At 50.1% G+C, this 13,771-nt stretch overlaps 1 protein-coding gene across 1 annotated transcript in view; it reads left to right on the top strand.

The window, feature by feature from the left end:
- Nucleotides 1-11,316, top strand: part of KIAA0232 (KIAA0232 ortholog) — a 49,106-nt gene extending 37,790 nt beyond the window's left edge. Inside the window, exon 8 of the mRNA XM_075333313.1 lies at nt 11,047-11,316. Within this exon, the coding sequence (XP_075189428.1) occupies nt 11,047-11,220 (174 nt within the window). The 3' untranslated portion in view covers nt 11,221-11,316. The remainder of the gene's footprint in view (nt 1-11,046) is intronic.
- The last annotated feature ends 2,455 nt before the right edge of the window (nt 11,317-13,771 follow it).

Below are 13,771 nucleotides of genomic sequence, written 5' to 3'. Positions count from 1 at the left end.
AGACGCCAACGACAGACAGATGGACCTTTGGTTGAAGTCTATCTATGAAACTATCGGCGCGTCGTTTGCCCCTGCATTCGCGGCCGTGTGGGCACTCCAAGCTATTTCAGCTGGGTTGGCACAGGTAGAGGCTGTCATGCAGCCAGCAGTGCCAAAGGTGTCGACCCTAACCTCACAAATGTCTGCGTTTGCGACCTACGCTATCAACGCGGTTCTGGAATCTACGAGCCGTACGTCGTTGGCGTCCGCCAACTCCGTAGTGTTGCGCAGAGCATTGTGGTTAAAGGACTGGAAAGCAGATGCTAGTTCCAAAAAATGTTTAACCAACTTGCCATTATCTGGAGATAGACTGTTTGGCGAGCAGCTCGCTGAAATCATCAAACAGTCCAAGGGTAAAGACTCGTCCTTACCCCAGCCCAGATCAAACAAACCTCAGCAGAAAAAGTGGCAGCCGAGGTCTCGGCCCTTTCGAGGCTCAGGCAAGGCCCAATTTTCCTCATTCAAAGGGACGCAGAAAGAACAAAGGAGCTCTGATTCATGGCGGGCTCACTCACGACCCAAGAAAGCAAACGGAGGAACCGTTTCCAAAGCGGCTTCCTCATGACTTTCAGCCGCCTCCCTCCGCATCCTCGGTCGGTGGCAGGCTTTCCCGTTTTTGCGGCATTTGGCTGTCACTGGTCAAAGACCGGTGGGTGACAGACATTTTGTCGCGCGGGTACAGAATCGAGTTCAGTTCCCGTCCTCCACCTCGGTTCTTCAGAACCTCCCCACATCCCGACCGAGCGGATGCCCTTCTGCAGGCGGTGAGCTCACTAAGAGCAGAAGGAGTGGTAATCCCTGTCCCCCCTCAGGAACGAGGGCGAGGGTTTTACTCCAATCTCTTTGTGGTTCCAAAAAAGGACGGCTCCTTCCGTCCTGTTCTGGACCTAAAAAGGCTCAACAAGCATGTGAACGCCAGGAGGTTCCGGATGGAATCCCTCCGGTCTGTCATTGCGTCAATGTCTCAAGGAGATTTTCTGGCATCAATAGACATCAAGGATGCGTATCTCCACGTACCAATTGCTACAGAGCACCAACGTTTTCTACGTTTGGTAATAGGAGACGAACATCTTCAGTTCGTAGCTCTGCCATTCGGTCTGGCGACAGCCCCACGGGTTTTCACCAAAGTCATGGCGGCAGTGGTAGCAGTCTTGCACTCCCAGGGACACTCCGTGATCCCTTATCTGGACGATCTACTTGTCAAGGCACCCTCTCAGGAGGCATGCCAACTCAGCCTGAATGTTACGCTGGAGACTCTCCAGTCTTTCGGGTGGATCATCAACTTTGCAAAGTCAAATCTGTCACCAACTCAGTCACTAACGTTTCTTGGCATGGAGTTCCATACTCTATCAGCGATAGTGAAGCTTCCGCTGACCAAGCAGAGGTCACTACAGATAGGGGTGCGGTCGCTTCTTCAGGGCCAGTCGCACTCCTTGAGGCGCCTCATGCACTTCCTAGGGAAGATGGTGGCAGCCATGGAAGCAGTTCCCTTTGCGCAGTTTCATCTGCGTCCTCTTCAATGGGACATTCTTCGCCAATGGGACGGGAAGTCGACATCCCTGGACAGAGAAGTCTCCCTTTCTCAGGCGGCCAAGGACTCTCTGCAATGGTGGCTTCTGCCCAACTCATTGTCACAGGGAAGATCCTTCCTACCTCCATCCTGGGCAGTGGTCACGACAGACGCGAGTCTGTCAGGGTGGGGAGCAGTCTTTCTCCACCACAGGGCTCAGGGGACGTGGACTCAGCAAGAGTCCACCCTGCAGATCAATGTTCTGGAGATCAGAGCAGTGTATCTGGCACTTCTAGCCTTCCAGCAGTGGCTGGAAGGAAGGCAGATCCGAATCCAGTCGGACAACTCCACAGCGGTGGCATACATCAACCACCAAGGAGGGACGCGCAGTCGGCAAGCCTTCCAGGAAGTCAGGCGGATTCTGACGTGGGTGGAGGACACAGCATCCACCATATCCGCGGTACACATCCCGGGCGTAGAAAACTGGGAAGCAGACTTCCTCAGTCGCCAAGGGATAGACGCAGGGGAATGGTCCCTGCACCCGGACGTGTTTCAGGAAATCTGTCGCCGGTGGGGGGTGCCGGACGTCGACCTCATGGCGTCTCGGCACAACCACAAGGTCCCGGCATTCATGGCGCGGTCGCGCGATCAAAGGGCTCTGGCGGCAGACGCCTTGGTCCAAGATTGGTCGCAGTTCCGACTCCCATATGTATTCCCGCCTCTGGCACTCTTGCCCAGAGTGTTGCGCAAGATCAGATCCGATTGCACCCGCGTCATACTCGTCGCCCCAGACTGGCCGAGGAGATCGTGGTACCCGGATCTGTGGCATCTCACGGTCGGCCGACCGTGGTCACTTCCAGACCGGCCAGACTTACTGTCCCAAGGGCCGTTTTTCCATCAGAATTCTGCTGCCCTGAACCTGACTGTGTGGCCATTGAATCCTGGATCCTAGCGTGTGCAGGATTGTCTCAAGGAGTTGTTGCTACCATGAGGCAGGCTAGGAAGCCCACGTCTGCCAAGATCTACCACAGGACGTGGAAGATTTTCTTATCATGGTGCTCTGCTCAGGGAGTGTCTCCCTGGCCATTTGCATTGCCTACTTTTCTTTCCTTCCTACAATCGGGGTTAGAAAAAGGCTTGTCGCTTGGCTCACTTAAAGGGCAAGTCTCGGCACTATCAGTGTTTTTTCAGAAGCGTCTGGCACGTCTGTCTAAGGTGCGCACGTTTCTACAGGGGGTTTGTCATATTGTACCCCCGTACAGGCGGCCGTTAGATCCATGGGATCTGAATAGGGTACTAGTTGCTCTACAGAAGCCGCCTTTCGAGCCTTTGAAAGAGGTTTCCTTTTCTCGCCTGTCACAGAAAGTGGTGTTTCTAGTGGCGATCACGTCTCTTCGGAGAGTGTCTGAGCTGGCAGCACTGTCATCCAAGGCTCCTTTCCTGGTGGTCCACCAGGACAAGGTGGTTTTGCGCCCCACTCCAGAATTTCTTCCTAAAGTAGTATCTGATTTCCATCTAAATCAGGACATTTGCTTACCTTCTTTCTGTCCTCATCCGGTTCACCGGTATGAAAAGGATTTGCATTTGTTAGATCTGGTCAGAGCAATCAGAATCTACATCTCCCGCACGGCGCCCTTGCGCCGCTCCGAGGCACTTTTTGTCCTTGTCGCTGGTCCGCGCAAGGGATTGCAGGCTTCTAAAGCCACCCTGGCTCGATGGATCAAAGAACCTATTCTGGAAGCCTACCGTTCGGCTGGACTTCCGGTTCCATCAGGGCTGAAGGCCCATTCAACCAGAGCTGTGGGTGCGTCCTGGGCATTACGCCACCAGGCTACGGCTCAACAGGTGTGCCAGGCAGCTACCTGGTCCAGTCTGCACACTTTCACCAAACATTATCAGGTGCATACCTATGCTTCGGCGGATGCCAGCCTAGGTAGAAGTGTCCTGCAGGCGGCGGTGGCTTCCCAGTAGGGGGGCGCTGTCTTGCAGCTCTGACAAGAGGTATTTCTTTACCCACCCAGGGACAGCTTTTGAACGTCCCAATTGTCTGGGTCTCCCAATAGAGCGCTGAAGAAGAAGGGAATTTTGTTACTTACCGTAAATTCCTTTTCTTCTAGCTCTTATTGGGAGACCCAGCACCCGCCCTGTTGTCCTTCGGGATTTTTGGTTTTGTTTGCGGGTACACATGTTGTTCATGTTGAACGGTTTGTCAGTTCTCCGATGTTATTCGGAGTTAATTTGTTTAAACCAGTTATTGGCTTTCCTCCTTCTTGCTTTGGCACTAAAACTGGAGAACCCGTGATTCCACGGGGGGTGTATAGCCAGAAGGGGAGGGGCCTTACACTTTTTAGTGTAATACTTTGTGTGGCCTCCGGAGGCAGTAGCTATACACCCAATTGTCTGGGTCTCCCAATAAGAGCTAGAAGAAAAGGAATTTACGGTAAGTAACAAAATTCCCTTCTTTGTGTTTTTTTTTTTTTGAGAAATATCCTGAAGCCGGAAGGCTTGAGATTTCTGTAGTGTACGTCGTTTTAATCTTGCAGATTTTGATGCAGAAACAAATCTGCAGCAGGTTACTTTTTGAAGGGTTTTTTTCTTTTCAAAAATAAGGTGCAGATTTCATATAGAATTTGTGCAGCGTGTGCACATCGCCAATTGTGGAACTTATTTTTATTCCAAAATGTAATCAAAATAAATCTTTTTGTGGGACTGTCTCTAAAGTTTGCTCTAAATGGGTCATGTATAGTGTTTCGTGAGTAATGACTATTCGTACTCCCTGTGCTGTTAGCGAGTACTGTCCACTACTCGCATATTCGTTACGAGTAGCGGGCACAATGTAAGTCAATGGGAAATACTCGCTAAGCAGTGAGTAACCCAAAAGCTGTACTTTTTGTGCGAGTAGTGAATAGTACGGCTTTCAGGTTACTCACTACTTAGCGAGTATTTCTTTAACGTTCCTTTGGGAGACCCAGACCATGGGTGTTTAGCTTCTGCCTCCGGAGGACACACAAAGTACTACACTTAAAAGTGTAGCTCCTCCCTCTGAGCTTATACACCCCCTGGTAGCCAGTCCTAGCCAGTTTATTGCTTTGTGTTCAGGAGGTCATACATCCACACATGCATTCTCATCTGATTGACTTTTGGAAAGCGTTTGAAGAAAAGTGGGTCCATGTCTGGACTCCCGGCATGTCCCTTCTCACCCCACTGTGTCGGCGGTGTTGTTAAGGTTGATTTACAAGGCTGAAGCCTTACATGCCGCGCTCCTTCACCATCCCTTCTGGGCTCTGGCTTGAAGTGGGAGCCAGCACGGTCTCCATGCCTGGCAGGAGTCCGGTCTCCACCCACAGCCCCTTGAGGATTCTGTTTTACCGGAGCACTCATCCCCAGGGACATGGCCCTGCGTCTCAGCAGCTAAGTACCTGAGACGTTTATGTTGGGGGTCCCGGTCCTTTATTGTAAGGGGAGAGTATGCTGTATGTGATTATTTTTAACTTTTCCGGCGGGTTCTCCAGCTTTTGCCTGAGAACCGCGCCGATGGTGCCTGCTTGTCGGCCTCGCCGCTTAAATTTAGGCCCCGGCTTCGCCGGAGGCCTAGTTTCGTTTTCCTGCCCTCGCATGTCACTCATGCAGAGGGACAGGTTCGGCTCCTCCCGGCGGCCGTTCTACACAGGGAAGGGACACTCCCCACTGCTGGGGCGTCCCTCCTTCCCTGCAGGTCTCTATAGCCCTCCAGTTCCCGCTCTTTTATAGGAACGCCCCTAGTCCCGCCCCCTCTCTTCGCTCCGGCGGCCATTTCTCAGGCAGAGTTCACTCTGCTCTGGGACATCCTGCATTCTGCATCTCTGCTGAGGTGCTGCGCTCTGGGGGACCGGGCTTCGGGATCTGGAGGGCACACAACACCGCCCTCAGCGGTCTGGTAAGCCACAGCCGGTCTCCGGTTGTGGACCTCTGTATATTCTCCCTGGGGTTCATTCTCTGCAAAGCCCCCACTCCAGCAGCATGTCTCACACAAGGAGCAAGGCTTCAAAGCTTTATTCTGCATGCACTGCATGTAAGCTCCTGCTGCCTGAGCCAAGCATTTATCCACACTGTGATGGTTGCTCTAACTTGGCGGTGCCACAGCCTGGAGTCTCACCCCCAGTGGTCTCTCAGGCTGCTGCTGCACCTGTGATTGAACCCCCGGCCTGGGTAGAGTCCTTTTCTAGGTCCATATCCCAGTCATTTGCTGAGTCCATGGGACTTTTGTCCAGGACTTTGATGAATATGCATCAGCCCCCCTCACAGGGTGCCTCTAATACTCTTGACAGAGGACTCCTATCCTCTGACCTCCGTCCATCAGAGCTCACGGAGGATTAATCATCTGATCCCAGACCCCGTCCTTCTAAGAGAAGGCGCAGGGTTTCCTCCCCCTCCCCATCCCACGGCTCTGTCTCAAGAGCTGACTCAAGATGAGGAGGATGCCCTCACTGGGGGCTCGGAGGCTATGTATCCCATCGATTTCTCTGAGGGTGACTCAGATCTTAGTGATTTGATTGCTTCTATTCTGTGCTGGATCTCAATCCTCCAGTGTCAGAGGAGCGACTCTTTGGCAGAAAAACATCAGTTTACCTCGTCTAAGAGTGAAGAGTGTGTTCTTTAACCATTCCAGTTTTCAGACCGCTGTGACCAAGCCCAGGGCCTGCCCTGACAAACGCTTTCCAAAGCGTGGTTCTGATGACCGGTTTCCATTTCCACCTGAGGTGGTCAAGGAGTGGTCTCACTCCCCAAAGGTAGACCCTCCGGTGTCTAGACTATCAGCCCGGACCGTTGTGTCGGTGGCTGACGTCACCTCACTTAAGGATTCCACTGACCGTCAGATTGACCTTCTGGCCAAATCTGTGTATGAAGCTGCGGGAGCCGCGTTTTCCCCGACTTTTGCAGCAGTGTGGGCTCTCAAAGCCATCTCTGCTTCTCTAGAGGAGATGCATTCCCTCACCACGGAATCAATGCCTGAGATGGTTACTTTAACTGCTCAGGCTTCAGCCTTTTCATCTTATGCCATGTCTGCCATGCTAGAGGCTGCTCACCGCACTGTGGTGGCTTCAGCTAATTCTCTTGTTATCCGCAGGATTTTGTGGCTTCGAGAGTGGAAGGCAGATGCTGCTTCCAAGAAGTTTCTTGCTGGGCTCCCTTTTGCTGGTTCACGGCTGTTTGGTGAACAGCTGGATGAAATCATTAAAGAAGCTACTGGCGGGAAGAGTACTTCCATGCCACAAACCAAGACCAGGAAACCCGCCCAGGGTAGGAATCAATCGAGGTTTCGTTCCTTTCGTTCCTCCAACTGGTCATCCTCTAAGCCTTCCGCCTCGTCCGCTAACTCAGCCAAGGATCAGAAATCCAACTGGCGCCCAAAAGCGCGTCCGCAGAAGACCGCAGGAGGTTCTGCCACTAAGGCAGCTTCCTCATGACTCTCGGCACGCTCCAGCCACGTCCTTAGTCGGTGGCAGGCTCTCCCACTTTGGCGACTCTTGGTTAAAGCAAGTCTCCGATCAGTGGGTGAGAGACATCATATCTCACGGCTACAGGATAGAATTCTCTTTCAGCCCTCCAAACAGATTTTTTTTCTCTCAACTCCCCCCTGCTCCAAGGCCGCCGCCTTCTCGCAGGCCGTGGCGTCCTTGCAGGGAAACGGAGTGATTGTCCCAGTTCCCGCTCAGGAACGGTTCAGAGGTTTTTACTCAAATCTCTTCCTAGCTCCAAAAAAGGACTGTACCTTCTGGCCCATCCTGGATCTCAAGCTTCTCAACAAGCATGTCCGGGTGCGGCATTTTCGCATGGAGTCTCTGCGATCAGTCATTGCCTCTATGACCCAAGGGGAGTTCCTGGCGTCCATCGACATCAGAGATGCCTATCTCCATGTGCCAATCGCAGTGTCACATCAGCGTTGGTTACGTTTTGCGATAGAGGATCATTTCCAATTTGTGGCTCTCCCCTTCGGGTTAGCCACGGCCCCTCGGGTTTTCACCAAGGTAATGGCGGCAGTGATTGCGGTCCTGCACCTCCAGGGGTTAGCAGTGCTTCCTTATCTGGACGACCTTCTGGTCAAGGGTCCATCCAGCGCAGACTGTCAGCAGAGTGTTTCGCTCACTCTTGCCACCCTAGCCCAATTCGGGTGGATTGTCAATCTTCCCAAATCCACTCTGACTCCGACCCAGAGTCTCACGTACCTAGGGATGCAGTTCGAGACTTTGCCGGCACTTGTGAAGTTGCCCTTAATCAAACAGCAGTCTCTCCGGCTAGCGGTGCGCTCTCTCCTGAGGCCCCGCCGTTATTCCCTCAGGCGCCTGATGCAGGTCCTGGGTCAAATGGTGGCTTCCATGGAGGCGGTTCCCTTTGCCCAGTTCCATCTGCGTCCTCTGCAGCTGGACATTCTCCGCTGTTGGGACAAGCGGCCTTCCTCCTTACAGAGGTTAGTGGCTCTGTCGCCACGGACCAGGAGCTCTCTTCAGTGGTGGCTTCGACCCCTCTCCCTGTCCCAAGGGCGCTCCTTCCTGGCTCCGTCCTGGGTGATTCTCACCACGGATGCCAGCCTATCCGGCTGGGGAGCGGTACATCTCCACCACAGAGCTCAGGGCACTTGGACTCCGTCCGAGTCAGCCCTTTCAATCAATGTGCTGGAAACCAGAGCTGTGCTTCTAGCTCTCCTAGCCTTTCACCACCTGTTGGCGGGCAGGCACATTCGAGTCCAGTCAGACAACGCGACAGCGGTTGCCTACATCAATCACCAAGGCGGGACACGCAGCCGCCTGGCAATGTTGGAGGTCCAACGCATTCTTCAATGGGCGGAGGGCTCCAATTCCACCATATCCGCAGTCCACATCCCTGGCGTAGAAAACTGGGAGGCAGATTATCTCAGCCGTCAATCCGTGGACGGTGGCGAGTGGTCCATGCACCCGGCAGTGTTTCAATCATTCTGCCGCAAGTGGGGCACTCCGGACGTGGACCTAATGGCATCCCGTAACAACAACAACAAGGTTCCGGTTTACGTGGCTCGCTCCCACGATCCTCAGGCCTTTGCCGCGGACGCTCTGGTTCAAGACTGGTCCCAGTTTCGTCTGTCCTACGGGTTTCCCCCTCTAGCTCTCTTGCCCAGAGTCCTGCGCAAGATCTGAATGGAGAGCCGTCGAGTCATCCTCATTGCACCGGACTGGCCCAGGCGAGCTTGGTATCCGGACCTGCTCCATCTGTCCGTGGAGATGCCGTGGCATCTTCCGGACCGTCCAGACCTGCTCTCGCAAGGTCCGTTTTTCCGCCCGAATTCTGCGGCACTGAAATTGACAGTGTGGCTCTTGAGTCCTGGATTTTGACGGCTTCTGGTATTCCTCCTGAAGTCATCTCCACTATGACTCGGGCCCGTAAGGCCGGTTTCACACATCCGGCTTTTAGCCAGATGCGGCACTCTCCCGTACAGTTAATACAGTACAATGACAGCGCTGTAACTTCCGGGTCACATGCGCCGGTCACATGATGGCATGTGACCGGCGCTTGTTGCGCTGTCATTGTACTGTATTAACTGTACGGGAGAGCGCCGCATCTGGCAAAACTGCAAAAAGCCGGATGTGTGAAACCGGCCTTAGTCTTCCTCCGTTAAGATCTATCACAGGACTTGGAAGATTTTCCTGTCCTGATGTCGCTCTTCCGGCCATTCTCCTTGGCCATTCTCGTTGCCGACCCTTCTGTCTTTTTTACAGTCCGGTCTGCAGCTAGGACTGTCCCTCAACTCTCTCAAGGGACAAGTCTCGGCTCTATCAGTGCTGTTCCAGCGGCGTCTCGCCCGGCTGGCTCAGGTCCGCACCTTCATGCAAGGTGCGTCTCACATCATTCCGCCTTATCGGCGGCCCTTGGATCCCTGGGACCTTAACTTGGTCCTCACGGTATTGCAGAAACCCCCCTTTGAGCCTCTTAGGGAGGTTTCTTTGTATCGTCTTTCTCAAAAGGTGGCCTTTCTAGTTGCCATAACTTCTCTCAGGAGAGTCTCTTATTTGGCTGCGCTCTCCTTGGAGTCATCTTTTTTGGTTTTTCACCAAGACAAGGTAGTTCTCCGTCCGACCCCGGACTTTCTTCCTAAGGTGGTCTCTCCCTTCCACCTTAACCAGGATATATCCTTGCCTTCCTTCTGTCCGGCCCCTGTTCATCGCTTTGAGAAAGCGCTGCATACTCTAGATCTGGTGCGTGCTCTCCGGATTTATGTGACTCGCACCGCTGCGCTTAGGCGGTGCACCTCTTTTTGTGCTAACCACAGGGCGGCGCAAGGGTCTCTCTGCTTCTAAGCCGACCTTGGCCCGTTGGATTAGATCGACCATTTCGGACGCCTACCAGAGTACTCGGGTGCCTCCCCCGCCGGGGATCAAAGCACACTCGACCAGAGCTGTCGGTGCCTCTTGGGCTTTTAGGCACCAGGCTACGGCTCAACAAGTCTGTCAGGCTGCCACTTGGACTTGCCTGCATACCTTTTCGAAGCACTACCAAGTGCATGCTCATGCTTCGGCAGATGCGAGCTTGGGCAGACTCATCCTTCAGGCGGCTGTCGCCCACTTGTGAAGTTAGGCTCCGCCTACTTAGTTTTTTCTGTTTATTCCCACCCAGGGACCGCTTTGGAACGTCCCATGGTCTGGGTCTCCCAAAGGAACGTTAAAGAAAAAGAAAATTTTGTTACTTACCGTAAATTCTTTTTCTTATAGTTCCGTATTGGGAGACCCAGCACCCTCCCTGTTGCCTGTTGGCAATTTCTTGTTCCGCGTGTTATCACCGGCTGTTGGCGTGGACAGAGTCTCCGGTTGTTCCGGTTCTTACTCGGTTCTACTTGTGGGTGGCTATTCTCCTTCAGCTTTAGCACTAAACTGGCTAGGACTGGCTACCAGGGGGTGTATAAGCTCAGAGGGAGGAGCTACACTTTTAAGTGTAGTACTTTGTGTCTCCTCCGGAGGCAGAAGCTAAACACCCATGGTCTGGGTCTCCCAATACGGAACTATAAGAAAAAGAATTTACGGTAAGTAACAAAATTCTCTTTTTCCCATTGATTTGCGTTGTGCCCACTACTCGCTCAGCACTAGTCATGTATCCAAAAACTAGCACCTTCTATGCAGAAGTGGGTGCAGCTGACCAATGTATAGACTGATATGGCCACAAAGTACTATATAGGAACCCTCCAAATAAATAGCTGGTTATGGAATGCTTTAGACCCTTTTTAGGAACGAAAATAAAACATGATTTTGTTTTGTTGCCACACCCCACCCTGACTACAATAGGAAGCCTGGGGAGGGGGGGGGCTGGCATATAAAGTAAACTTAAAGGCAGAAATGAATAAGCCAAAAAAGTGCCAAGTCCCAATCTCTGATCAGGCCCTGAGTTGCAGTACCACCCCAGATATATCAGCTCTTCCAAACCTTAATTTTCACAATATGGTATGTGAAATGCATTTATTTAATGTATTCATTTATTTATTTTTTTATTTGCAGACATCTGCATGTAACAAAGCGAAAATCACCATTGACTTCAGTGGTGCGGTAACATCCAGTTGCTTCAGGAAGATCTACTCAAGCGACAGTACAAGCTCCGACACCGCGTCTGAGGGCGGACACGAATGGGCCGATATCTGCAGAGAGGAACTTTTTTCTCGCACTCAGCTGTGAACAAGCGTCTTAAGACCGGAGTGTTGAGGAGAAGGATCTCTCCCTCGCTTGTCTGATTCCTCTGAAGCCTGTTTAGTTACCACTTTAGATGTTTGTGTGCTTCTTTTTTTTTTTTTTTCCTTTCCTTTTTTTTTTTTTTTTTTTTTTTTTATTTTATTTTTATTTTTCTCCCCTTTCTGACAAGCTGGTATACTTTGCTTAGTGTAGCTAGATTACATTGTGTTGTCAGATGAAGAATGGATGTGCTGGTGTTTGTAGAAATCCTGCATCCAGTTTGTAGACCCTCAAGTCAGATTTTATTTTTAATTTTTTTTTCCCACCCTTTATTATTTTTTTTTATTTTTTTTCCTCCCCTGTTATACTTTAGGAGCTGTAGTTAGATTTGCCACCTACAGCTACTTCTGCCATTCAGAGACTTCCAGAGTCTTTGGCGATTTATTCTCTTGAAAATCTAGGAGATAAATAACACTGTAATCAATCAGTGCCTTTCTGAATGCAGGAGAGTAGCATGAATGGACTTGCCCAATTTTATTTTTTTTTTTTTCCAATTTGAAAATGATATATTAAAAAAAAACATAAAAATAGAAAAATTAAAAAAAATTGTATCTTAAGTAGAAGCAATTAAGATTGTGCTTTAGAGACTTAAAGAATACTGTGTTTTCTATCCTATGATATTTTGCACCTGCTAACGGAGGAGAAAATTATTTCATTCTTGCTAATGGCATGAGCCCAAGGTATTTTGGAAAGTTCGTGTGCATGGGGAAGAACTGAACTTTTTTTTATTTTTTTTTTTTTTTTTTTTTAGTTATATTAATATATTAATTTTTTTTTTTTTTATTTTTTAATAAACAATTTGCTTGGTCAAATATTTTAAAACACCAAGGTCAAGTGCACCACATATAGCCACAACTAATAATTCTTGGTTGTAGCTTTCCTCTAATACCGGACTCCCAAGTATGAATAGTCCTGTATTCTAAAGGCAAGTGATGGCTGACGGTGTTTAATGTAAAACTGTAGGCCCCCGATTCATTCACTTTTCTCATTTTTTTTGACAAAACTTCTGCTATTTGGGGGCCTTGAACCTTTCCAAATGTATTTATTTTTTTTGCACAACTCATTGTGCATAAAGTTAGTGCATTAGACAGAAAGTTGGTGCAACTTTCTGCAAGTAGTGAGTATTTGCTGGCTGCTTTCAGTCCCAGCAAATACATAAACATTGATCTTGATCCATCAAATCTGGCACCCAACGGCTTAAAGTAGCACATGGCTACGGTAGCCATTTAGGGTATGGGCACACGATTAGGACCCGCCGGGTCTTGGATGCGGTGGGTCGTGACTTGCGTGGCTGTGAGTCCCCTCTGTAGGAGACTGCAGCTGCTTGTGCCTATGATCCAGGCTCGGGTAGTTGCGGTCTCTCCCTGTGGAGAACACTTGCGTTTCTGCAGCAAAGAATTGACATGCTGCGGCTCGGAAAGCCACACCGTATGTTAGTTAATGCTGCGGGCCATACATGCACAGTGGGCGTGGGATTTCTAGAAATCTCAAACACTGGGCTCGTACTGTACAATGCAGCAAAAACAAACTGCTGTGAACCCTGATTGTTGGCATGCAGCCTTAGGCTGTGCCCACGATGTGGAAAATGTGCGGATTTTGCCGCGGATTTCTCGCGGAAAAGCCGCGGATTTCCCGAAAATCTGCAGCTCAGGCACTTCCCAGCTATTTCTATGGCATTTTGGAAATGCTGTGCCCACGCTGCGGATTTTTCCGCAGCGGATTTTGTGTGCATTTTGATCTGGAAAAATCTGCAACATGTCAATTATTGTTGCGGATTTTCATCCGGATTTTGGCTTTAAAATTGGGGGGGGGGGGGGGGGGGAAATCCGCGGCAAATCCGCGGCAAATCCGCACCTTTGAAAAGGTGCGGATTTTGATGCAGAAAAATCCGCAGCTACATTCTCTCGTGGACACATAGCCTTAAGGTTCTTGCAGTTGTAGTCGTAGTCAGAGGCTGGGAGCATAATCTAAAAACATGACAGGGTACTCCTTGTATACTGGGATGGACATGCTGTTTACCAGGACGCGCAGGAAAGCTTCTCCCATGTACAACGACTTTGCCTGAAATCCTGCAGTTGATGCCATTGCCTTTTTGGGTTTTGCTTTTTTTTTTTTTTTTTTTTTTTTTTTTTTTTTCCTTGCTGCTGTTAATTAGTCCAGTGTAGAAATGTTCCATTTGAAAGGATGTAATGGGCAAGTATGTGTGTGTGATGGTGAATAACATGTTTGTTCTATGTTGTGTTTTTTGTTTCTATATTTTTAATTTTTTTTTTTTTTTTTTCTGTTTCCCACCCCCCAACATCAGTGTGGCTGAAATAACGATTTGATCTATGTATAACTTTTTTGTTAAACTCTGCACACTGTCGGCGTGATCGTTCAGATTTATCGAACTCTTTGTGCTTCTAACGCTTTTATGCAGATTGTTCAAGCACACTAAGAGCAATATTTAACAAAAAAATAAAACAATTTTACCAAAAGAAACCAATGGAAAAAAAAA

This window comes from Anomaloglossus baeobatrachus, chromosome 1 (genome assembly GCF_048569485.1).
Source record: "Anomaloglossus baeobatrachus isolate aAnoBae1 chromosome 1, aAnoBae1.hap1, whole genome shotgun sequence".
Classification (NCBI taxonomy): Eukaryota; Metazoa; Chordata; class Amphibia; order Anura; family Aromobatidae; genus Anomaloglossus; species Anomaloglossus baeobatrachus.
The sequence above is the reverse complement of the archived record's forward strand: the minus strand, read 5'-3'. Positions and strand labels throughout refer to the sequence as shown.